The sequence below is a fragment of the Brachyistius frenatus genome, unplaced genomic scaffold (genome assembly GCF_029030835.1).
Source record: "Brachyistius frenatus isolate BFR_SWC_R1_liver_20210118 unplaced genomic scaffold, ASM2903083v1 Contig_6, whole genome shotgun sequence".
Classification (NCBI taxonomy): Eukaryota; Metazoa; Chordata; class Actinopteri; family Embiotocidae; genus Brachyistius; species Brachyistius frenatus.
This window is the reverse complement of record NW_027210605.1, coordinates 653,593-680,223: the sequence shown is the minus strand read 5'-3', so window position 1 is coordinate 680,223 and position 26,631 is coordinate 653,593. Positions and strand designations below refer to the sequence as shown.

General features: G+C 41.4%; 1 protein-coding gene across 2 annotated transcripts in view; it reads right to left on the bottom strand.

Moving 5' to 3' along the window:
* Positions 1 to 1,033: 1,033 nt before the first annotated feature.
* Positions 1,034 to 26,631, bottom strand: part of LOC138635647 (cadherin-4-like) — a 221,375-nt gene continuing 195,777 nt past the window's right edge. For both annotated transcript variants that reach the window (XM_069723244.1, XM_069723252.1), the window contains 8 exons: positions 24,191 to 24,376; positions 20,313 to 20,569; positions 14,994 to 15,136; positions 9,733 to 9,972; positions 8,729 to 8,965; positions 7,418 to 7,557; positions 7,162 to 7,326; positions 1,034 to 5,298 (listed from right to left, as the gene is read on the bottom strand). In XM_069723244.1, the coding sequence (XP_069579345.1) occupies positions 5,092 to 5,298; positions 7,162 to 7,326; positions 7,418 to 7,557; positions 8,729 to 8,965; positions 9,733 to 9,972; positions 14,994 to 15,136; positions 20,313 to 20,569; positions 24,191 to 24,376 (1,575 nt within the window). In that variant the 3' untranslated portion in view covers positions 1,034 to 5,091. The remainder of the gene's footprint in view (positions 5,299 to 7,161; positions 7,327 to 7,417; positions 7,558 to 8,728; positions 8,966 to 9,732; positions 9,973 to 14,993; positions 15,137 to 20,312; positions 20,570 to 24,190; positions 24,377 to 26,631) is intronic.

Genomic DNA, 26,631 nt, shown 5'->3' with positions numbered 1-26,631 from the left:
TTGACTTAAGTTCAAACACGTTATTTTCTTGTGCACCAACAAACAAGGTTCAGAGAAAGTTAACAAAATAAAAAACAGAAAAAGAACAATTGTAAAAAATGAACAGGACAAAATCACCATTTTACAGTTGTGTACGGTCTTATTAGAACACAAACATCTGTTTTTGAAATCCATGGTGATACAATTTGGAACACAAAAGTAAAATTAGATGGAATAAAAAAATAAAAAAAAAGAAGGAAAAAGAAACTTTGCATTTTCATACGGAGCTGTTCTGTCTCGGCGTTTCATCTGCTTCAGCTGGGAAAGACTTCATTATTTCACCTTGGAAGATGGCTCTGTCAGCCACAGCTGACAAATGAACAGCCTTAATTGAGTTGATCATTTCAGCTTATGTTTGTTCATGCCTGGCACTAAAACTAATTGGGAATACAAAACTCAATCATCAACATATTAAACCGGTGCAAACAGAGGCACATCATGATTTCTAATTCTCTGTAATTTTGACTCTTGTAATACGTTATTGTGTCTTTTTTTTTTTTGAACTAGAAAGACCATTTACATGTAAGGAACATACTGTGTTCTTCAATTAAGACGCTGCAACAATGACATGCATCTGTCAATTTGTACTAATGAGATTTATGCCAGTTGCAAGTGCACACAACTGGTTGAGTGCATATACATAGTTCCACCTTACCTATTTGCAGGCAGTAAATTGAATTTAATGTACTTTACTGTGAAAATACAAAAAGTAGCAGTGTTCTTGATTGTGTTAACTGCAAATTAATGCAGCTTTTTCATCCCTTTCTCCTGAGAAGACGCATCTTGTCCAGACCGAAAATGAAAATAGAATAAAGCAACAATTTAATATTGCCCAAAGTTGCTTGAACAACAAAAAACCTTTTCAGTTAACATTATATTGTCAAAATAAAATGCTTCGTATGCCACATTAACACTTTAAAAATAACAAGAGCGTGAGGAAATGCATCGCTCGCAGGAATCAGTGGGTGACAAAGAAAAGACGAGAGCCCAGTGTTCTTACAAGGAGGGGAAATTTTTATTTATAACACATGGTGCTGACAGGGATTCTCCAGCTCAGCGTCTATATTACAAGGTTGATCTGCAAGGCTGCGCATGTACTGTACTGTATTTGGAAACCAAGATTGCAGTGGCACTATAAACACACGCTTGAAACAACAGACTCTTTCCCTTTTTTTTTTTTTCTCCTTCATTTTCTTACAAAATGGTACAAACAACAATACAAAATATTTGTGCTGTTGACAATTTACAAAAAAAGTCTTTTGACTCGATAACTGTGCAATAATTTTTTCTGCTTTTTTTTTCTCCTTCACTTGAAACTATGTGAATATGGTATACCACAATCCCTTCTGGACTGCAGCCTCCGTCATGCGGGCTGCAACACTTTCTGAAACGTTGTATGGTTACTGAATTAGAACTCATCTGTCCATTATAAAAAGACACATGCAAAAAGCTCCAATTGTACAGTTACAGTTTGCCTATCTTGGTCTGTTTAGCTTCAAGCAAATACTACATTATGTACACTTGGACTTGAATAGTATTAGGAGAACTAGTACGAAACACTGCAATCTGTCTTTGTGGTTCTGGCCACAGCAGGACAAAAGTTTGGCTTCTGTTGGATGTGTGTGTCCGTGGTCAGGCAGTGTCCAGAGTGAGACCAAACGTCCTTTAACTAGGACCACAGAAGCAGAAGAGCCAGACAGAAGTCAGGGTCAGACTACAGCAGTGCAATAGTTCTTCCTTCTTTCTCATTTGCTAATTCTACCCCCACTTAAGCAGGGGAACGTCGATGAGACAAGTGGACCAAGTACGTAACAAGAAATGATCAGTCTCCCTTCAATTCCCTTCCCAAATTGCATTTCGGTGGGGGTCAAGTTTTCACGATAACGATTTGCTGCTGTGTGTAATTGTGAGTCTTTGATAACATTCAGTATCATAATGGCATTGTGTAATGTTTACAACACAGTTATACAGGTCTGTTACCTTGTGTAAAGTGTGTGTGGGGGGCACCGGCTATGTTTGGCCCTGAATCTGATTTGAATGTCTGAGACGAGAACAGTGAGCACTCCATGGAGCATGTCTTTATTTTGTGAACACTGGATGGCCATCAGTAATGTTGCAGCTCTGCAGCTGAATTAGAATAAATCTGAACGGGCTCATATAATATAGAACACTCACATATATACAGTAAGGCCTAGAGGAGTGAGTGTGTGCTAGTATAGTCTGTACAAGTTGGTTTGAAGTGGAAACTTTTCGCCGTGATGAAGCAAAACTTAAACGGCAACACAAGTATGGCTGTAAGCTCATACGGAATCATACAGATCCTCTTCACTGCACATGGCTTTTTGTGAAATATAATTTGCCAATAATTTGTTTGAAACAAAACTGCAGTGAAAGAAAATCGACCACATAGAAACAGGTAAAACCTGTCACTGAATATAAAAAAATGTTCTGTATATACAACATTTATGTCAGAAATAATCACAAATAGCAGAAAGTAACAGCTGTGTTTATTTTGTGAAGATATTCTGTAGGCTGAGGAGCAGTCGGATAGATAAGAGCTTATCCAACAGCAAGCTGTGGCACCCACTCCTTTTCTCATGTCTGAGTTGACAGCTGTCCTGAACGTCACCACTTTCAGGTTCAACCATGCAAGGTGCAGTTCACAACCATCTATTTATGAATCTAAATAAAGAGATTGCTACCCTGTTGACCTTATTAATTACACTTTGATGTTCCTTTCCTTGTTTATAGATAAATCACGCTCTCATCTTTATTTCTATTCATCCGCATTACAGGTACAAATGTCCATTTATCACTCTAAAAGTATACTTTTATCACATTGGGCTCATTTATTTTGACCATTTGCATTATTATTTGTGGAAATTAGAGACTGTTTGTTTCTATAGCTAATGAAATGAACAGTGAGCAGGTGCGGAACAGTTGGAGAGCGGTTGGAGAAAAAGGAGTACAAGTGGCAGATCCTTTTCGTTATATCTTCATAAGAACGTCATTATGGAGCATTCATCATATTCATAATTAATACAAATTCAGTCAACCCACACTGAGTTTAAACTAGCCACCACTGAGGAGCATTTCCATGGGCACTCAGAAGATAAGGAATGATTAAACCTTTCTATCATTCAGCAGCATCTCTCTGGTTCCTCTGTGAAATGTTTTGCATATTTAAATAATTTAATACACACACTAAAGCTCTTTTTTTCCCCTCGGTTCTCTATACACAGTTCTGGGGGTCTGAAATATGATTACGAAAGCCCACGAGTAGCACTTGCTTTTTTTTTTATTAAATCACAACAAAACTGTCTTTCAAAACGTCTGTCTTGTAAAAAGCGCTATTACTGAAGCTTTAGGTTTCGATACAGCGCAGAACTTCACAGAGACTTTCCCTTCCTCCAACTTCTTTTCAAAACCTCTTGAACTAGAAGCCAAAAATTTCAGGAGAAAATTTCAGATGAATGAAATGCTGCCTGAAGAGAGACAGATTGTAAAGGCGCAAAGTCCCTGGCTGAGGCTCAATTCCCCCAGTGTCTGTGACAGGGACCAGCACCAAAGTTTTGTATATTAAAAGTTTGTCGAGAAACAACAGTGAATCAACAAAAGAAAAGAAAATAGAGGAGAAAGAGACTCGGAATGGGGCTTTACACAAGCTCACAATTCTGTATGTAATGCTTTTAAGAGCTTTTTTGTGGTCATTTAGTAGTTTCTTTTCCTTCATGTTTGTACAGATTAAATAGTTTCTGTGACACTTTTACCACACAATAACTGGTGCCATGTTAATTACCAATGGGTGTAGGGATAAACATGCACACTTTAGATGATCTTAAAGGAAAAGTCTCCTTAAATAACCCTCATATGTACTTCATATACAGTAACATTATAGAGGTAACACATGACTTGTCGATCTTCAACTTTAGTAACAAGCCTTCTCAAGTTTTCGGTGCAAACACAGAGAGCTCAAAACCAACACAGCTGCTATTGAAGCCACAATAAACAAAGACACACGATGCATTTCTTCTCTAAGACAGTCCCATTATGTATTTTTGTGATTTAAAGTAATCACATTCAAGTTGGCTGTGATCTAGGAGCACAGATATGCCTGACTTGAATAGTTAATGATTTGTCCATAACTTACTTACAGACACACTGTAGGCCTATGTACAGTACGTCTACATAAAGCGCCCTCGTAAGCCAGTTACTGCTCCTCTGAAACCAGCTCTGACATCTCCCGCAGCTGCCACAGCCCTGCACGACGGGAGAAATGACAAGGGAGGTCGGAATTAAAGGGTCAGGGGTCATATGGGGGCATGTGAGCCCAGAAAATGGCAACCAATCCTGAGTTAGCGGGAGTCTGCTAAAATACGCACCACTGAAGGCACTTTTTTTTTAAACAACAGTGCTTCTGTTCTAAGTAATTCAAGTTCAAGAAAGAATAAACCAGGGCCCTCCGTGCAGGAAGGACTTTCATATTTATATTCTTTTTTTTTTTTTTTTTTCTTTTCGTTTGCCCCAAACAAAGCAAGCAGCTCAACCTAAAGCTTCTTCAGAGAGGCAGGCTGGGGCTGACAGTGAGGGGAAAGTGAAAACCCTCAGGAATGGGGAAGAGCTTAAATCGAAAGGGAGTGAGGACTAAAAAAAATTAAAAAAAAAAAAAAAAAAGCTACACAAACTAAAGTAAAAACAAAATCTCACACAAGTATTTTCAATCTACATCTAGCATAAAACCTAAAATGAAACAAAAGCAGAAGAATTTGAAAATACACACAATGAGAACCCTGCAAATCAGAGCTTCCAGTTCAGTCTTAGACAGGCTTAGAGCAGGAGACGGTCGAGAAGAGCACCCGAAACTGACTCACGGCACTGGTCCTCTGTGGTGGGTAATTTGATTGGTTGGTTGGTCAGTCAGTTGGTCAGTAAGAACATGTCATTGTTAACGTGTGTTCAGTAAGGGTGTAATAGCCCCATGTGTTGAGGGGACAGAGCATGGCAGGCCAGCTGACGGGACGAGGGTGTGTGTACACATCTGACTGGGAAAATTTAATCGTCATCCCCTCCTCCGTACATGTCAGCCAACTTCTTGAAGCGGGGGCCCCAGTCGTTGAGGTAGTCATAGTCCTGGTCCCCCGTGCTGGTGGAGTTGAGGGAGCTGACGGAGCCGGCGGTAGAGCCACTGCCCTCATAGTCAAACACCAGCAGGGAGTCGTACGGAGGGGCCGTGGGGTCGTTGTCTGCTGCTCTCAGACCCTGAAGAGGAGCAGAGACGGAAAGGTAGTGGTCAGTTATTACATGTCTACAGAGGAGATTATGATACAAATAAATACCAGAGACAAACCATACCTGAGGAAAACAAGATGTTAGAAGTGAAAAGTGCTCAGTTAGTGATTTACTATAGTGTATATATAGTATAGTAGTGGTGCCAGCAGCTGTAATCCGGTACACACTGTACGTAATTTATTTTTAAAAATAAAATTGTAAGAACATTCTTATTAGTTGGCTGTATCCACTCACTAATGTTATGATGCAAATAGGCTAATCAGAGTGGAGAGTCTCTCTTTCAGTAGACATATGACAGCAGAGGAACATTATGATTGACCCCAGTGCACATATTTTTTTTTTGGACTCTTCTCTTTGCATTTCCCAGCATGCCCTCTTCCTTCATAACTTTGGAGAAACAGTACAAAAAAATAGGTGTAAGCGTTTAGTGTTATTTTATTTTTAATAAAACATGCAGTTTTGGAACATTAAATAAAGACAAATTAAGATAGCTTTAATAAAAGCTTTGTGTTTTGGGCACAAGGTGGGAAGGTGTTTTATATACCAAACACACTGAGTTCCAAATCAGTGTAGATAATAAATAAAGCTTATCAAATTAGAACTACGAAGTAAACTTCCTAGGATTAAGCACAGTTGTTAATAATTAAAGCCCGGGTACACAAATTAAAGAAAAGATGTGGCAAACCTTCACTAGAGCTAACTAGAATGAAAAGTAATCCATCAGCAGGCGGGAGGTTCATTTGCATACATTCAAATGTATCCTGCCGGCGCCACTGCTTGTGCAAATGTAGAATTGTAAAGCAGTATTTTCCATAACCAATATACTGACTTTTGTTTGTATATTGGAAAGTATTGTAAATATTTCCATTCATTTATAGTGTTTTTGTGTATACAGTATTATGTCATTAAATTACTATCAACTAAATTAGGAGCAGTTTTTCAACATGTGATCAAATCATATTCATCAATATTTTGTTACAGGGGTCTTTGTTTTCTACCAAGGCTCTAATTCTACACTTGTGTCTAAGAATGATCAATTAGGGTTGTTGACCTGAAGGTTAGGCAGGTGAAGAGAATGAACCGCACCCACTTCACTGAAATAACGAGAGATGCTATGGATAGAAACCTAAAAAGCCTCAACCCCTGTGGGCACAGTGCGTGGCAGGAACACCATGTGTCTGCTGCGTTTGTGTTTTACCAGACTGTTCAGGCGAGATCAGGTGAGTAAGGAAGAGGGGAGGGGGGCGGGGAGAGAGAGAGAGAGAGAGAGAGAGAGAGAGAGAGAGAGAGAGAGAGAGAGAGAGAGAGAGAGAGAGAGAGAGGAGAGTCAAGGCTGGATGGATCAAAGCTGAACAGCTGCCAACACCTCTCGAGTGTGAACGTGTTGTCACGAGCCTGTCAATCAGCATTTTCTCGCATCAGTGTGCCAACGCTGGAGTTGTGTGTGTGACAATGCATGTTTGTGTGTGTGTGTGTGTGTGTGTGTGTGTGTGTGTGGCAAATAAACCTGGCAGAGTGAGTAGCTGTAAAGTAAAACAAAACTTGTTTTTCTCATCGGCATCCTGGAGTTTACATATTAAGCAGCATCCAGAAGTGAGTAATCACATTAAATGTCAGATCGATGGAAAGTGAAAGTGAGAGGTTCGCTTTCTGTGGGAGAAACAATCTAATGACTGTCGAGCCCTGTGCATACAAGATGTAAAGTGTGTGTGTGTGTGTGTGTGTGTGTGTGTGTGTGTGTGTGTGTGTGTGTGTGTGTGTGTGTGTGTGTGTGTGTGTGTGTGTGTGTGTGTGTGTGTGTGTGTGTGTGTGTGTGTGTGTCTATAAATTCACCTCATGAATGAAGTCCCCGATGTCTCCAGGGTGGGGCACAACAGGTCTGATAGGGTATTGGGACTCGGAGATGATGGGACGCTCATCCACCCTGCGCACACCAGGCGGCTTGCTGATGATGTGCTCCAAGGAGTCGGGCTGCTGCAGCTGGCTCAAGTCATAGTCCTAAACAACCAGCACAGAGATGTAAGCAGGCCAAAGGTCAACATAGAAAGCATGTACTATATGTATCTGTGCGTGTCTCTCTTGTTCTCACCTGGTCCTCTTCTCCTCCTCCCTCTTCATCGTATTTGAGGATGTTGTCTCTGACATCATCTTCAGGGTCAATAAGCAGTTGCTTTGTCTGCCTCTCCTTCTCTCTGCGCTTGATCCACACCACAAACAACAGTACCATACCTGCAATGATAGACACATGAATGTGATAACCTTCAAGGCTGTGCAGCAACAACCTGCAACAACAACAACTAACAATCATGAAACACTTTACACTCACTAACAAGACAGTGTTGCTAGCAGCTTTTCAAGGCTGTACAGGGACCAAGCAGAGCTTTGAGCTCCAAGTGGAAGTTAACATGCTAAAAAAATGCTAACGGTAAGCAGGTTTACCATGTTCACAATCTTAGTTTAGCATGTTAGCATTGCAACATGCTCATTAGTGCATAACATCTGAGGCTGATGCCAACGTTGTGAATATTTGCTCATAAAACCAACTTCCTAAACAAACATTAACACTTTTGACCTGCGTAATCTTTTATTGACATGAATGTGTACCAAATGTCATTGCATCCAATTGTTGCCAACATTTACTGTTCCAAGAACCATAATGGAAGCAATATAAAAAACAAAGAACTACATTTCAGTAAGCTTTTATTCAAAATTTATTAGATTATATGTTGATTTTACTTAATTAACCCATTTTCTCACCATAATTTTATTCATTAGCATTACTTAACTGCGTTTTCTGTCGCTTTGTGTTGTATTTTTCTGTTTAATGTAATTTATCTGCATGCTGTTTGTGTCTTCTTTGAAAAGATGTTTCAAAACCGGGTGTGCAAACATAAAACTATTAAAAAGTGGGTCACTCCAAAACCCGAAGTAAAAGTTATAGATCGTGATCACGAATACACAATAAATCATGAATATACAACAAAACATTTTAAAATATGTTGGAAAACTCCTACAGCTGCAGGTCAGTTTATCTATAAGATTGTGTATATGCTTAAAGCACAGCACAGCAACAAGGTGGGCAGTAACATGAATCAGTGGCAAAACATATACCTGCAGATGTTTACCCAACCAGGAAAAGAAGACAAAAAATAAAATGCTTGTCCGGGGATGCTGGAGAGGATTTCAGCAGCCGGGGCATTAATCCATGAATTATTATCTGTGTTGTTGTATTACAGCCCGGTGAATATTTAATACTTGTGCCCTACACTGTACCTTTTTGCAAATCTAAGCGAATCACAAGCAACTTCAATTCTTTATAAGGTAACTGTGTGGTGTGTGACATGTTTGAGAGCAGCGAGGTGTCAGTGGATGAAGTCAGTATGAAACAGTTAAAACTCACTGAGCAGTATGATGATGCAGATGAGGATGGAGATGATGGCTCCAGTTCCCAGGCCAGCAGCTGCCACGGCCCCGAGAGTGGTGCAGTCTCCGTTTTCATCGCAGGGACACACCTTCACTTTGATGATGGACCTGTTGGATAACGGAGGGTTCCCCGAGTCGGACACAATTACCGGGACCTCATACACGCCCGGCTCTAAATATACCTGGTACCGCAACCCCAGGCGGGCAAAATCACCTGTGCAGAGTAAAGATGGAAAGAGAAAAGTTACAAGATAATAGTCACATTTATTATTCCAAGTGTAATTTTTCTACCAGAAACCTAAATAATTAATAATTTACGAAGAAGTTCATTCTGAACAAAATCTTCATATGAACTTTTTTTCAAAGTCAACATACATTGCAAAAGCTTAAGATTCCTTGGAACGTCACCTAAATCAGTGATTTCAAATTTATAGGAACGTTTTAGGAAATCATTTTTGCCTGTGATCATACCACTGTACAACAGCTCACGTCTGTGTGACAGGTGAACACACTGTTGCACTATCTGTATACTTATTCTATATTATTTTCTGTCATTCTTTAACAAATCTGTTCTTTTTGTATTTTTTCATGATTACTATTGTTGTTTTTGATGTATATTGTACATTTCTTTATTTCGAATTCAGAATTGTTATTCTTAATCTATTGTTGATTATGCTGCTGAAACACAATAACTTCCCTTGCAGGATCAATAAGTCTGTCTGCCTGTCTACCTGTCTGTATGTCTTATTTATCCACTTCACTTCCACATTTAATGATTTTTTTTTTTTTTTACTAACATTTACAGGAGAGTGCACACACACACAAGAGAGATGTGTGGAGCTCTATGGTATAATGTAATCGTATGATGAGGATTTCAGAATCATTATATATACCAATGGTTAATGATCTGGACAAGTGCATCACTAGGTTTAAAAAAGAAAGAAAGAAAGTAATTTCACTTGTACGCTGCCACCTCCTCACCACTGATCCGAGAAATCGTCCAGTTACGTCGGATGGTGTTGGGGAAGTTGGGCAGCTCGAAGACAAAAGGTCCGGCGTTTGGGTCCGTGTCGGCATCAGCGGCAGTGATGTTGACACCGTTGACGTTCTTGTTCATCCTTTCACAGATCTGAGACTCCCTGGGTATGAGCGCCGGGGGGTTGTCATTAATATCTATCAGATAGATCTGCAGTGTGCCGGTGCCGCTGGCAGCAGGAGAGCCTGGTAGCAGGAAGAGAGGAAAAAATAATATCATGACAGGAGGAAAAGATGACAAGAGAAGATGTGTGCATTGAAAGGGACGAGTGAGAGGGAGGAGAGAGGAGTTGAAGGCTGACAGGAGTGGGAAATAATGAAAGAGGACAAAAAGAAGGATACAAAAAAGGAAAGCGAAGAGGTGAAAGGAGCATTGTTCATTCACAATGATGATGGTAGAGGTAGGGATTCTGTAGAGCTGGGGAATAATTTCTGCCTTTGACAGAAATACTCGTGACAGTTGTGCTTTTCAGTTTGTCTTTTAGCCTCACAGCCAAATCAAACCCATCGCAGCCACTCCAGATGCAGGCGCAGCACATCCAATCGCCCAGAGAAGGCTTAGCTACAATAATGATGACTGTAACACAATCAAACATGTTCTTGTCTGTGTGTAGTTACAAACAACTGAGAGTCCTCTATGATTTTGGACATAAAGGCCCTTCAGCTTGCAATATTAATCATGTATTTCTGGAGGGTAAACAGTGCGTTCTCATTACACACAGTCAGTCCTGCACTGTCACGTACACGATCACCTAAATACTAATGCATGCATACACTGAATGCATGAGCGCTTATATATTAAAAGAAAATCTTTACTGCACACATTTCTCATACAAACTACCTCCCTTTACAAAGATAATCAAGCATTGTCTGTGACTGTCAGAAAGATCTTCATAGCCCTAACTCTTACATTGTTACCTGAGCAAGTAAAGCATTGTGAAAGCAGTTGTGGCACAGCATATACGAGCCTAGCCTGGAGTTCTCAGACCCATATTTTCACTGTGTGAAGATAGTACGGGTCTGACTGTGCTCTGTTGGGAATCATTTCCAGTTGTTGCATCCTAATGGGTGAAGTCCTTAAATTAATTTGAAAATTATTGAAGCAGTCATTAACCAGTGCTGAAAATACATTAAAAAAACAAACTTTGATTGACTTCTGCTTCATCACACTTTGCCACTGACACTGGTCGCTGATTGGTCTGTCTTTCAGAATGGCTGAGAAAACATTAATGCGAACAGTGTTTCCAGACTATAATCACAGAAAAAAAAACTGAAGCTGTGTGTAATAGTCTGTCAGATCCAGGCTAATGCAAACCTATCAGATAATGTATTTTATTCATTTAACAGAGACCACACACTTGGATGGAAGTGTGTTTGATCTAGCTAAATAGATCATTATTTTGACCTGTGTCACCCTGGGCAGGTTGAGGTAGAAAATTGGAAATAATGATTTTATTTGTGAAAAATTATTTAAGTGTGACAAACTCTTTAGTAATCTTGTGAAGATACAATAACTGTAGACCTGAACTACCTCCTTTTACTTGCACACAATTTTAGTAACAATCACCTATTACAAACAGATGTTGCATATTAGGCAACTGCTAAAACTGTGAAACAAATTACTCTAGACTATAAACCAATGCAGCACCATACTAAGTTCATATTGTCTGTGGAAGTCTGAGGAAATTGCTGAGGTAGTTGTAGATATTTAGCCAGATGCTACTGAAGGCATGCTGTTGCAGATGCTCGTTCAACTACAATACTGTCAGCCGCGGACTGCAATAATATGCACTGGTGCACACAGACGCACTCACACCTCATCTGCAGACATATCCTGAAGCCGTCGCATTGCTTGAACAGAGCGACAGACCATCAGCAACAGCGTTTACAGAGAATTGGGAGTAAAGAATAGACACTTTAAACATTTAGGAAGCGCGATAGCTGAGCAGAGAAAAGAATGCATGAATGCATACAGTATATGCAGTAAGAAAATGCAGCACAGCAAAATGCAACAAATAAAAAGGGTGCTTAGCAGTATAAAGCTCAGAGCTGTTCATTGAGTGTGTGTCAGGGGGCGACGACCCTTAGCTGCCTCCAATTACGAGTCATTTCCCTGTCATGCCCCACTGGTTGAGCCATCACATGGAATCAAGCGACCCCAGGGCCCATCCCTGGGATGAGATAAGGGTGATGTAATTTACAAAGATTTATGCAAAGCTTACAGATCTGCCAATTAAACACGGCAGCAGAGTAAGACATTTGCCATGAGTAGAGTAAAACGTAGTTGAGGGCAGGGGATGGAAGTGAGTCTGTTGACAGTTTGAGCTCTGTCTGACTGGTATTATGATTAATATTGTAGAGCGCGTCATAAAATTCAGCTAATTAATAAAGACGTAATAAAGTTTCGCCGTGACAGGAAGTTGATGTTTAAAGTCAAACGATGCTCCAATCCTCACGAAACTTGCATCAGGCACCAACTTTCATGAGTTTTTGAAGATGTTAAAGCCGCCAAAAAAAGGCAATTTTTTTTTAAAGAAGAATAAGGAACGAGATCGAGAATTTTTTTTAAACTGCAAGCGGGAATAGGCTGACCCTCGAGTGCTGCACGTCGGGGAGCCGGCGGTCCCGACCCGCTGGATCCCCGACGTGCAGCGTGCGAGGGCCCGCATATCACTGCCTGCAGTTTAAATTGTACTTCTAGTTCTTAATGGTAATATCTCCAAACATTGCATCCTTCTCATTCTGAAAACACATTTTGAAATTGAACTGTAAAAATGTTATAATCTTACGTATTATAATTACACGAATGATTGAAAATCACTCTTTTGGAAGCCATATAAACCTGGTTATATAATAATGTCACTTTTTAAAATACTATCCAACAGCTTCTAAAAGATTTAAATACATTGTAATCTTTTTAGACGACAATGTCATTTGATTGGATAATTAAACATTAGCCAACATTTTATCATTAGCGGCTTTTTGTGCACGTTACAGATAATACTTAATGTATAGCATTAAAGGCAAATGTAACACGTGCATATTGAACCATAAACACAGGTTCAAACACTCATACATGCGCGCACGCACGCATGCTCACACACACACGCACGCACGCACACACACACACACACACACACACGCACGCACACACACACACACACACACACACACACACACACACACACACACACACACACACACAAAGAGAGAGGCCTTCCTGTTCGGCTGGCTTGTTAATCCCAGCCATGTATGGGGGACATGTGGAAGCAGCTTGCCACAGCTGATAGGAGAATTATGTGGGTTTTAACCAGCTAAATAAATAATGATGTTTGTGTAAATTCCTCAAAAGGATTTGTATTAACTCCCTTTTTTTGATGGTGGATGAGAGATGCAAGACATAATAAAAAAGACTTGTAGCAAGCCAACCATATGCTCTTTCAAGAGCACATAAACATAAACAATGCCATAGGTGTTTTAAGAAGGAAAACGTGTCAAAAGGGCCAGAGGCAGAAAGATTTTGTCGAGGGGGGGGGGGGGTGACATGAAAAGTGTACTTCTCATCATGCTACCACCACCTCTCCATGTCCCATCCTACTATCCTTACTGTCTCATAGTACTTCTTACCATAATCCTTCTCATGTTGTGATGGCTGGCACTCTAGCAACACCCACATAGTCAGACTGATGTACACATACACAAACACTCACTCACACACTCATACATACACGCATGCGCACCACACACACACACACACACACACACACACACACACACACACACACACACACACACACACACACACACACACACACACACACACACACACACACACCATCCTGAAGTGTGGACTTCCCATCTTTTACGCTTGCCTCAGTCCTAGTATCAGCCAAACCTAGTAGTAACATGCCTGTATAAACTGTGGACTTTTAACTGGAAAATACAAATTGTAAGTTATTTAAGGAAATAGGTGAGACATCTTTATTCTAAAGAAGTAAAGTAAATAACAGGGAGAGAAAAAAACAAAACAGGAAACTCCAAACAACACGAGCATGTCAATTTCTAATCCTGCCGCCGCCGCCGCCTCCTCCCCATCCACACAGCCGGTTACACATCTTAGTGCCTGACATTGTCAATCATCGCAAATAACAGTACAGAGACACACACACACATGCTCACATAAATGTGCTGCAAATGAGTGCATTCACACATGCTAATACCTAAAAATACACCAGTGTTTCAAAGCCAGCTCAACTTAAGGTAAACCCACCAGTGCACTGCACGTCACTGATAAGCATTTCGGGAGGAAAAAAACAACAAAATAGCATTCCCTTTTTACTACAGAAAAAGTGCTCACTTCCACTTGACAAAAAGGGAACTTATTTGTTTTCTGTGATTGAGTTTGTGCTCGGTTAAGCTCGAGTTTCAACTTCGAGGCAGAACAAATAACATATGCCACAGAAATCGTGAGAAAGGGAAGAAGAAGGCAGGCTTGGACGGAAGATAAAAGGAGGAGGAGAGGATCAACAGTGTGACCAGTTGTGTGGATCCTGGATTTTCTCTCACCCAATCCCAGCTGCACTGCACTTGAATGCTGGATGCCCTTATACTCCCCTAAATCCTCACAAATGTCTCAATTTTTATTGAGCTGATATATGTTCAAAATTGTGTTTTAGAATTCAGTCACACTTAAAGCTGCAGATAATATGAAATTATTTCAAAATTAGTGAGAGCAAGATTCAAACTGCTTACCATTAATCACTGCTTAGGTATATATTTTAGTGAATTGCTACTTCTGTGATCCTACACTATAAAAATAAGTCAAACACTGCAAATATTTGATAAAGAAAAATCTGCCAGAGCAGCACCTTCTGATCAAAACTGCATTCACCTTCTCGCACTATGATACCATCTCCATAATCTGAAACTGTCAAAATATGTCAATTATACAATGTGCCTTTTACCAAATAAATTCATATTTGTAAAGTCAGAATAATAGTAATTGAATTTATAATATATTCTAACCTGAGTTTTGATCTGTTGAGGTTGTAAAATGTGCGGTGCAACACTGCTACAACATGTGGGAGAGAGGACATAAAAAGAACGGATGAAAAACTCTATATAGGCACGAGCAACCTTTTGACACTTTGATTTTTGAAAAGAAGAAACTTCACGGATACAAAAGGTGCAGTAAGAGAGGTTCTTACCGTTGTCTGTTGCTAAAAAAGTGGCTTCATAGATGTTGTTCTTTACATACACGGACTCCCGGTCGAGCATTGCCGTGGTTACTATCTGGCCGTTGGTTCTATTGATGGACAACCAGTCCGCAGGGTCATTCAGCTTTGAATACCTAAATAGACACAAGGACAGATCGATGGAGAAGTTAGCATTGGCGTTTCCATGTTTACAAGCAATTATAAATTTGATCTCGTGTCTGCACATACATAGATCGCTGCTACATACACACACTCACAAAATCCCAACAGCCTGACCTTCACACAGTTTAATTCTTCATTGACTTCTTCTCCAGAGCTTGCAGGATACAGTCCATTTCACCTCATTTTTCACTCCTGTGTACCAGGCATTGAAGTCAATTACCTCCCTAGTTAAGCACTGCTGCAACTGCCCGTGTGTGTGTGTGTGTGTGTGTGTGTGTGTGTGTGTGTGTGTGTGTGTGTGTGTGTGTGTGTGTGTGTGTGTGTGTGTGTGTGTGTGTGTGTGTGTGTGTGTGTGTGTGTGTGTGTGTGTGTGTGTGCGTGTGCGTGTGTTGCATGCACGTTTACTCGGAAGTGTTTGCTTTAGCTGGAGAATGCCAGACTGCTTAAATGGGTTATATACATGCATGTTTTAAGGCTTGCATGTTTGCAAATGTGCCTTGTGTGTGTGTGTATGGGGAAGCTGAATATAGTGTGGAGACAGGATGATAGGATCATGGTTCTGATCATCAAACAGGAAAGCGGTTGTGGTAGCAGGTGGCGACGCTCCCCTGGGATGAAGGGCAGAGACGGAATAGGGGATCATCTCCAGGATTGAATCCCAATCTCACTCTGATCTAACTGTTCTTGTTTCTCGGGGTTTCGCCGCTTTCGGCTTGTTCCACACTTTCAGCTCTATCTGATCTCACTCAACTTGTGCCGCCTCACCTCATCTATCTGTGCTTTTGTATTCAAACATTTTCTTATCCCTGTCTATATCTTCTCATTTTTGTCTCATTTCTCTGTGATACTGAGTACATCAATCGCCACCTCTCTTGTCTGCAATCTCACTTTAGCGTTTGAAACATCGTCGGTGGACATGTAACACCTTGGACTTACACAACAGGGTTTCTGCATTAGCTGCGATTTCATTCACTGAATGTCAGTTTGGGTGGAAAGGCCAATGTTGTTATGTGACAGACTTCCAGCTTTAAAAATGAATTGAAATTGAAATTGAATTGGACCTTAACCTTGATTTTATGTTCACTGAATTGTAGTTTACTTAGTTCAAGCCTACTTATTTTTGTGTTTGATTTAATACCACAGGTACATTTCTGCTAACAGGGAGGAGAATGAAAGCCTGGAGGGATGGGTGGCTGTAGGGAGAGTGGGGCGGTGGGGGTGTGGACTGAGAGAATAATCTCTCTCCTGCAGTGACGGAGGTGGGATTTTCCCAGCAGGCAGTGGGCATGATCCCAGGCGTAGCGCAGTGCGGGGAAGGGGCTCACAGAGATGACATTCCCACACTCCAGACAGTTTCAAACAGACTAGCCAAGCCCACAGCCACTAACTGGCGGACTGTGAAATCACCACCAGGGCCGCGGTGAAGTCCATCGCATTGGGAGGGTGGGATAAAAAGGTCAAGGAAATGATCAAGAACGGGCGGGAGGGGAGAAAAGGACAGCAAGAGGTGACATTCGGAAGTAGTAGCTTGGCTGTATGATGTGATTTTAATATCCTCATTAGGACTGACTTGATACCTACAGCTATTGCATTCTTGTTGGCTTTACAATGCCAAACACTGTTTTAGTGGAGTGCAGACAAATTAGTGCACAGTACATAGATATTGTTCTTGGGAAAAAAACAACAACACGTTTTTGAATCCATTAAAAAAAAAAGAAAAAAAAAAGGTTGGGACATAAATGTATTCCTTTTCTTGCCCAGAGTTGATCAATACGTCTCTCCTGTTTGTCAATATGAAGCTCAAGGCAGCAGGGGAAAAAAGTAGACTGGCTACATCCAAATATAAAAGATTCTGCCCACCAGCAACTCTAAAGGTCACTAATTGACAAGCCGCATATTGTTTTGTTTTTTATCTGTACCAAAATTGAAGTCTTCTGCCCTGGAGTTTTTGATAATTGTCTGGCAACCTCACAGTGCTGATAGGACTCCAAGAAGTCACGGCTAAAAGCCAAGAAATAACCCCCTAAAACTTCTCTTTGTTGTTTTTAGTGTTCAATCTGTGTATAGATTAAAGAATTGAAATGTTAATGAGTTAGTCTTAAGAACATCCACTGTAGGTGGCACACAAACATGAGAGTGGCATCTATCTTTTCATCTAACTTTCAGCAGGATAGAAAATAATTTCCCAAAATGCCTTGAATATGAGCAGCACAAAGGAAAGTCTACCGAGCTCCGATGTGTTTGGGTGGAAGCTGAAATATCAAAGGTGACTATCTAAAAATCTGGGGAAAAACAAAGACTATCTGCTCGGCTTCAATGTTGTTTTTTTATTTGCAATGTTTCATTAAGTGAATATTTAAAATTAGAGAAAGAAAGAGAGAGAGAGAGAGAGAGAGAGAGAGAGAGAGAGAGAGAGAGAGAGAGAGAGAGAGAGAGAGAAATGTGTAGAAAGTGATGTGTGAGACATTTTCATCCTTAATGGCCTATAAAACGCCACAGGCACCTTTTCCTGGGCTCCGTCCATAATAACACAAGGGGATGTGTGCCCTCTGATGATAAAAGCCATAACACAAAGGCTTGTTCACAAAATAGAGGGCTCTGCTTACCGCCGCACTTTGATTAAGTCTCTTGAACAGCCCTCACTGCAGCTGTAATAAACCAAATATGAAGCAAATGAAGTTAAGGGCAGAATGCCTTTTTTCTGATAGCGCTAAGTAAACGACAGTGGCTTTGGCCATGAGAGTGATGCATACAAAAGCACACAGTGTTTGTCGTGAGTCCCAACTGTAAACACCATTACTGTGGGCAACTGGCAATCCCCATCACTTTTAAGTTAAGTGTTGCGTGTAATATTTTCATCTTCTTGGAGGTAAACAGTTCTTGTTTTCTCTAGTGAAAATTGGGATTTACAAAAATTTGGTGTAAATGCTGTACTGCATACCAAAGTTTTACTATCTCTTCCTTATTTCCAATGCTTTCCAAAGCTCTCCTCCACCAGAAGGCTTCTCTCATTTGGGAGATGGTAGGTGTGTGAGTGCAGCTGGATGGATGATTAGGCCTGGCAGGTTAGTGATCTTAGCAAGCAGCAGGGAGAGGTATGACATTTATTTTTCAAACCCCCGACCCTGAGGATGAAAAATGCATGTCTCAAGCTTAGCCAAGCCAGTTTGGGTAATCATTTATGCCCGTGATTCCAGTCCTGTGTCTCGACCTTACTGGTAGGGCATCTAACAGGTGAGGCATGATGCCTCACTCTCCCTCCTCCTCCCCACCCCTGTACACATTGCCTTCGCCCCAATCCCAACAGGACACTGTCAGTCTGTCCCATCTTTGATAAGCACCTGGCAGGTTCAAACCTTGACCCGGAGTCGGCTCGCCATCCTTAGCTCCCTCCTGCCTCCCTCCCTTCACAGTCCCTTAGGTCTTCTCTCACCTTACTTTTGACTTTTAAGGCTCCCTCTAAATCATCTCCCTGTCTGTCTTTTCTTTATGTATCGCCACCATCCATTTATGAGGACATACAGCATTTTGTCATTTGTAAAGACATGTGCCATAAATCACATGTAACACAAACCAGTGTGGCAGATCTAACACCCCCCCATGTCAGTGGACTATTTGATTGATGGGGGCTGTGAGTATACGCAGTGATATCAGTTCTCTTTGATGGAATTAAAAAAATGGCCGTTGATGAAAGGTGATAAAACACTGTACAATTGTTTAGAGGGGTCCTGCATAACAGTCTAGACTAGATAATTTAATCGAAATGTCAAATTTGCCATTTCTCTATTTGTTCCTCATGTGGTGAGAGCAGCAGAAGGCATTTCTGTTAAAGAGACTGTGCCAGACCACAGCCTGCTTGTAAAAGGCTAACTTAATTCCAGGATGTATAGTGCTGCAGTCTTGGGCAAGTCATGGACAAACAGGGAGGAAACCAATGATTTAAAAGTTCATTCAACAGAGAGTGAGAGAGAGAGAGAGAGAGAGAGAGAGAGAGAGAGAGAGAGAGAGAGAGAGAGAGAGAGAGAGAGAGAGAGAGAAAGCCCAGCTGGTGACTTTGGCATCTTCCTAAATTATAATGCACACCCAATTTACTCTCATTTGCTGTGAAATTAGCTGGGAAATTTGTTTAGATCTTTTCTCCGGAGAAAATGGGGAGGAAGGAACTGTTACAACGTGAGGTGGCTGGAATTAGGTGTTATTAATGCCACACCGAACATCCGTGTTATCAACTCAATTACCCACTCTCCTGTGCCAGACACAAATCACACCAAAAAGATTATAGTGAGGGTCACTACAGTCTGTGCGGACATCCTACATGTAAGCACAAGTGGAAAGTGGAAAACCTTTTATTTTTTTATTTTTTACATCAATTCAGAGCAAACTGTTCTAAATAGATTACCTCTAAGTTTAAGAGAGCCTGGTGCAGTCACTTCCACCATCAGGCTTGACAGCAGGACTGAGAAAAGGCCTGCTGGTCATTTAAAGGTTGGTTTAGATTTAAAATCCAGGGAGGCTTAGCGCAGAGAAAGAACGCTGCAGGTGGACATAGTGCTGTGTCAGGTGTTTGGGCTCGAGCCAGCTGTTCTTTCTACCGCCCCGACCTCTCTATCTCCTCTGTTCTCTCTCTCGTGCCATGTATGTATGTGTGTGTGTGTGTGTGTGTGTGTGTGTGTGTGTGTGTGTGTGTGTGTGTGTGTGTGTGTGTGTGTGTGTGTGCGCGCACCTGCATGTATGTGCTCATGCAGCCTACAAAATGCACGCACTTCTGATTACCCCGCAAACTATTGCTCCCTATTAACCTTCTTACCCTCTTTACTCAGAGTTCTCCGCTGGCTCATAAACTTCACACAGTAAGACTTTGAGAGATGGCTAGTGCCATGCCAAAATATAGCACTCTTGTTGAACTTTGACCCCTATCTACTGACATGGAACCTATCCAAGAGGCTTTTTAGCCCAGTGCTGCTGCATATGGAGAGATGCTTACAAAGCAGCTAGGGAGACTTCAAGGCTAATTGTATTGTGTCTACAGATTGCCATTTGTAAGAGACGTTATTTAACTGTATCGAAATGATTTTGCACAAGAAAAAAAAAATTAAACTAATGTCACTTTATTTAATCAGGATCTGTCACTCAGTTTTCACTCCGTACCTGATTATCTGCTGCATCTGCAGTCGGTCAGGATCTGAGGCTGAGAAGGTCGTCAGGCTGGTGCCAGCAGGGACACCCTCCTCAAAGCGGATGTGCTTCGGGTTTGTGGGGAAGTAAGGGGGTTCGTTGACGTCCTGGACAGATATGGTGACCCCCGCTGTGGACTGAAGCGAGGACTGGATGCCACTAGCTAGGTGGGCCTGGTTGGACACCACCACCGTTAGCATGAAGGCCCGGTTCATCTCGAAGTCTACAGGCTGGAGGAGGAGGAAAGAGTTAATGGCTGTGTGAAAGAAGGGACGTGCATGGAAATAGCAGAAGGCTTATAAAGCTGTTGGCCATCAGTCATTTTCTTGCTGCTCCTCTCATGTCTCTGCCTCCTTTGTGTTCATGTTGTCCTTGTCTCTTTCATCATCTTTGTGTTACCTTTATCCTCTTTTGCCTGAATGGCGTGCTTCAGCTTTGCCTCTGGTGGATTTGTGCGTCTATCCTCTTCCCAGGTCTCCATGGTGAACAGGAGGTCGTGTGGCAATCTATTTGCTGGCACTTGGAAGTTGCTCAAAGTCCTTTAGTATCTAGTTTTTATATATATTTATAGTAATTTATCATTTTGTTACCCAAACTGTCCAAACTTCCAAGTTAAAGTGCTTTTTGGAGGGCTCTTCTCAATCTAGAGTCTGAGGATAAATGGCATTGTATTCAGCAGAGACCCCTAAGGCAAATGTATGATTTGTTATATTGTACTATAATTAGCATATACAGTGGCTTAATACAATACCATGGACTTGTGCAATGCAAAAAAAAGAACAGAGGTGACTAACAATTGGTGATATTAAAAAACAAACCAAAAAAGCCAAATTTATTCAGTATTTATTGCAAAACTATCACCCAAAACTTGAGAAGAATGCGCACAACTAAGTTTGTGACACTTTATTAAGAAACAGAGAATATGGTGCTTGAGAAATTTAAAGAGTCTCCGTTGCTAATGTCCAAAGTTGACAATTTTTGATGTGCGCTCTCTGCTTAAGTTTCAAGTGTGTAAAGAATCACTGGTGCATCACAAAAGCACGTGTAACTCAGGTACTAATATCGATGAAGCAACAAAACTTAGTGCTTCCTCACAAAGGTTATAGTTTTTTCTGTACTCCGTGCACTTCACAGTTTGCTTGCAACTGGAACAGTCTCGAAACGTTCTGATCCGCCCTCAAGATAAAGAAGAAATTAAAGCAATCTATCATCTCTTATGTCAGATCATTACAATAATTAATAATTGCATTATCAGTATTACTTTTTATGAAGAAACCATGTCAAGTATTCAAGCGTAGCGTGTGTACTATAAACATCATGCTGATTATAATGTGAAAAAGCTTGTCTACATTTCTCTTTTCGCCTGTGTCTGTGGAATACACATCCGACCTTAATAAATGAACAGATGTCGTGTCAAGTGGTCCCCTGATGACCACACACACAGGTTGCTTTAATGTCCCTGCCTTTAGAATGAGAGTGTGTGTACACTGTGCACTCTACAGGGGATTTTTCCAGCAGAGCTTAAACCAGAGTGACAGTTTTGTGCTCTCCTAATGACGACAACACGGTCGGGTTCAAATGACAACATCAAGCGAGGAAATAATAAGAGAACAAATATGCTGCTTGTAGGTACTGTTGGCACATTTCTAAACAGGCGGATGATGATTATCGCTGCAAAGCTTGTGTCTGTGGTGTTTCATAGTGATGTTAATGACTTTGAACACATCTGTATGTTGCACTGCTTGTCAGTGGACAGTTTGAGAGCGCTGCTCAGATATAAAAAAAAGAAAAAGAAAAAAAAAAGCATCACTAATCAGAGAGATTGGTTAACAAAGGCACTGGAGCAGAGGTGTTTGTGTGCATGTTAGTTGGAGCTACCGTTCGCCTGTGTACGTACACGCACGCAGGTTTAAGTGAATGTAAGCACGCGGGTGTGTATTCGTGTGTGACCCCCATGGCGCACTGGGAACCCATTTACAGGCTAACCACGCTCATGGCTCTTTGATCTACAGCCAGTAGTATTCAGAGCACAGGGAGGTCTTGCGTATAGCTGTAGGCTAACTAAAACACACATACACACCCAGACACACACACACACACACACACACACACACACACACACACACACACACACACACACACACACACACACACACACACACACACACACACACACACACACACACACACACACACACACCCTGAGGGAAGCCAGAGGGGTGAGAGGTCAATAACACGGCTTCCATCTTTTGCCCATGAGCCATCACATCTTACATCTCCGTAGTGCTTCACTCATTCCTCTCTTTCCCTTTTACCTAATTTGTTCCGCTGGACTTCAGGCTCCCACCCCCTCGTCTTCTCACCTCTGCCCTACTCCAGCTCTCTGTGATCTGCTCTCTGCGGGCTGCACTTCTCGATCCTCGGAAATCTGTCTTGGCCTCGCTTCTCCTCCTTCTCCACTTTCGCCTGTCATCTCCCGTGTTTATCATAAACTGTGATTTTACATATCTTAATGACTCGTTCGAACCGAGCAGCTCGATTTGTGTTTTTATGTGTGCTTGTTCGTATACTGGCTCCATTACCATGCAGCAAAATGAGAATGCGTCTCGTACGCTCCCCAGGGAGCAGTTTAAATGTGTGACATTTTCTGATTAACCCCATCTTTTACAAAGGAACCCAGGTCCCTTGTGAGAGACTGACGCATACCTGGGTGTCAGCGTGATACGATGTGTCTGTACTAGCAGACGTAGACACCTTGGTAAAAATAGGAACACCTTCTCGTGGCTTCTTGGCTTTTCATATCACAAGTTGTCTTTCGTGAATATTCCGGCTTACTTTTCTTGGAGCGAGCCGAAGCACCCCTGTTTACTTGTTGAGACAGTCTATTGCTAGTTTCTTCCCAGGGGGTGTTCCGTCTCTTATTTTATGATTTCCTGATAACTTCCCATGGGTCTCCATGCAAGCTTACGGCTACCAGACTGCCTACTGAATTTTACATCAGGGAGTGAGAGGAATGGATTATAAAAGGCAGTCATCTAGAGATAATGAAGAGAAGCAAAATGCCAATGCTCATACCTCAGGGGGCTTTGGGAATTATCGGGAGATGTTATTCCTGTTTTTTAACATTATTGTATGACATGAGATGTGATCTGCAGGAGTCAGATATATGACGAGAATACCCCAGGGCCCTCAAGGTCATGCAAATAAATACTTTTTTGTCTGTAGGACACATGCAACATGGAAGGGCATTTACATCAAGCCACTCATAGATGAACACACAAATGTAAATCCTAAAGTCTATTAAACAGGACACACATCTACAGTAACCATATGCGTACACAGAATATGAATATTGTATGATGTTTTTTTTCTTTCCATCGTGCATTTTTTTGTCTTCCTGAAAGGGTTAAAAACTCACTGGACAACATCCGTCTGAGGGGTTGAACACTAATACAGCAGGTTGTTACAAGACATGACTTTGTTGTTGCTGTCATTTACCACAGCAGCTAGAACATTATGACTGTATAAAAACCGTTGCCTGTGTAATCGAGAAATCAATACCTAATTTGCTACAGTGGTCTCACCAGTCATTGTGTTTAAGTCTGTGGGAATGTAGGAGCTGTTTCTGAAGGGCACGGCAGCCTCCAATTTCTCATTTGGACATAAAGGGGCATATGAAAGGCAAAGATCCCAGCCTGTCCCCATTTAACACTGTAGTCTATTATTACTGCTTGTGCCTAAATCCAGAGGGGATCTGACATTTAACGTAGAGAAAGAGATGACACTGTTTCTTCTACACTGACCTCCATAAGAGTGAAAGCTGAGCATGGTGTAATAGGCGGGCGTCTTACCTTCACCACAGTGACCATGCCGTCGTTGGTGACGGGGTCAGTGCGGATGGTGAAGTGCCCCGATGGGTCTCCGCTGATGATCCTGTAGATGGCGTTCCAGTTGGGTGAGTGTGGTTGGTCAGCATCTATAACCGTCAGATTAGCCACTACAACATCCACTCGGTTCTCTGGGACTTCACCGGAAAACTGCAGAAAATACAGTCAAATGTTACCTCAAAATATCCTAATTTTTTTCTGCCTGCATTCTTGTGAGTGAGCTGTTTGAGTGTGTCAATATCTACAAAAATCCGGTGAGCGCCTATCTCTCTTTTTAATTTTTCTTTATGGAGACAGTCCTCCTTTCAGGTTTTCAGGTAGAGTAATTTTAATGATGCCGTTTTTACCACTGCTGAGTAGTAAACAAGCAGTAAACACAGCTGCACACTAGCAAGCACACGCACACAAGGGCATTGTTCCAGTTTTTGTGTTTTCTGAATTCCTAGTACCCATCCTTGATGAGCAATAATATTTCATTCCTTTGAAAGCCAGAGCGACAAAGGAGGAAAGAATGGATGAAGCGACAGGAGCCAGCAGCGGGGAGGGTTAAAACAGCTGTTTGAGTGTATATAAGTGGTTTTTAGTTGTCTCCGTGCTGTACAAACACATGTGCTTTGTCCCGATAAGCCTGATGAGCAGTGAGCTGCTGTCTGTCATGTGTCTGTTATGGTGGGGATTGATCAAAGCCGTACAGGCTCAGGGGATAAAGCCCACAAAAAACAACTAACTATAGCAGTGACGCCACCGCAACCCCGTAAAACACAAGCTGACCTCAGCCCCACCTACACAAACAACCTATCAACCTTAACCAGTGACATGAAGTCAGAACATGTTGGCAGGTCTTCACCTCATCTGGAGGCAACAGGCATGGAGCAGCATACAGTCACCGTGTCACTCTGGGTAACAGGCGTGGAAGAGCCACTGAGCCGCTTATGTGAGTGTAGGATATCAAAGAGCAAAGCCCCAGACCAAACACTCCAATGGACCATAATACCCTGCCTGGCAACCCTCGCATCACCCAGCAAACAGCCGACAGCAGCGGGCAGATTAGGGGGCTGCGTCAGGAGAGCTGTTCAGAGACTCTGACATTCTTAAGACAACAGACAAGTCCGGGTGGTCCTGATGCACTGCCTGCATTGGATAAGTAGGCAGGCTGTCGTACGTTAGTGTCAGAGTGAGTAAGAGTATGAGAGTGTGTGTGTGCTTGTGTGGTTTATTGCTGTGGTTTGGTTCAGAAACTCCCCACCGGCAATTCCATAAAATAAAACTTCAGAGGTGGCTCTTCGGCTCCCTCAGGGACCCTTGAGCATCTTCTTTCTCAGCACATAGTAACAACTGAGGGCAAGTGTTAACCAAATCTGATGGAAGACTTTGAAGGGTCCACCACAGCTCTGATTATCAGTGCTGAAGTTTGAGATTTCTTGTCTCATTATCTCTTTATAGAGAGGAGGAGTGGGAGGTGTTGCACCTGGCATCCAGAGTGCGAGTTATTTTTTTTTCATGTAAGCAATCTGACATGTACAGTTACATAGCAAATGCATTTCAAACAGTTCATCTAAAAAACTGTTACCTGTATAAGACTGTATAAGCATCAACTTATATAGGTACAGGAAGGTGACTCTACGTCCATAATAAAACTTCAGTAAATAACTCTTATCCCTGAGTTTTTCTCATTCATAATCTTAGATTGCATTGTTTTCAGGAGTTAACATTACTCTGATGTAGCTGCAGTACCTTAAATGCCACATTCTTTTTTTTATCTAGGAGCGCAGCTGACTTTTTTTTCAAAAAGGCTGAAACACTGTAAAAAAAATTACCAGTATGTCAGTGCAAGTTACCACAAATGACAGGAGCAAAGTCAATGGACAAAAATATTAGAATTTCCCAGCGAGCCTTCTAACCTGGCAGCTTTTGAAAATAAAGTAACCAAATAAAATTATGTGCAAAGATAATAGCCTATTTATTTCAATAAAACATGGAGCTTTGGAACAGTTTAATTAGGACAAATAAAGATGATTAAAATAGGCTACAACTAAAAACCATACGTATTGCACAAAAGGGGGTAAATTGACATATGTAACTATCATTATCCATCAGATCAGAGTTAGTGTATGTTGTTAAATGGTTACTTTGAAGATGATATAAACTGTGAGAGCACCTGCCAGCATTTCTTCTGTGACATCTTTTAGTTGCATCAATGATTGTTGAATTATTATATTTAAACTTTGAAGTAAACTCTCAAATGAGAAATTAGACTCAGTAAATCTTTCCCCAGAACCAGCAGTTCTTCTAAATGACGCACTATATTTGTTTTAACATGGTGATTGTTCTTTCTCTTTAAGACTTTAATTTTCATGTTAGTGATCAGTGACATCTGCTGGGGTTATTGTCAATAATGGATGGAA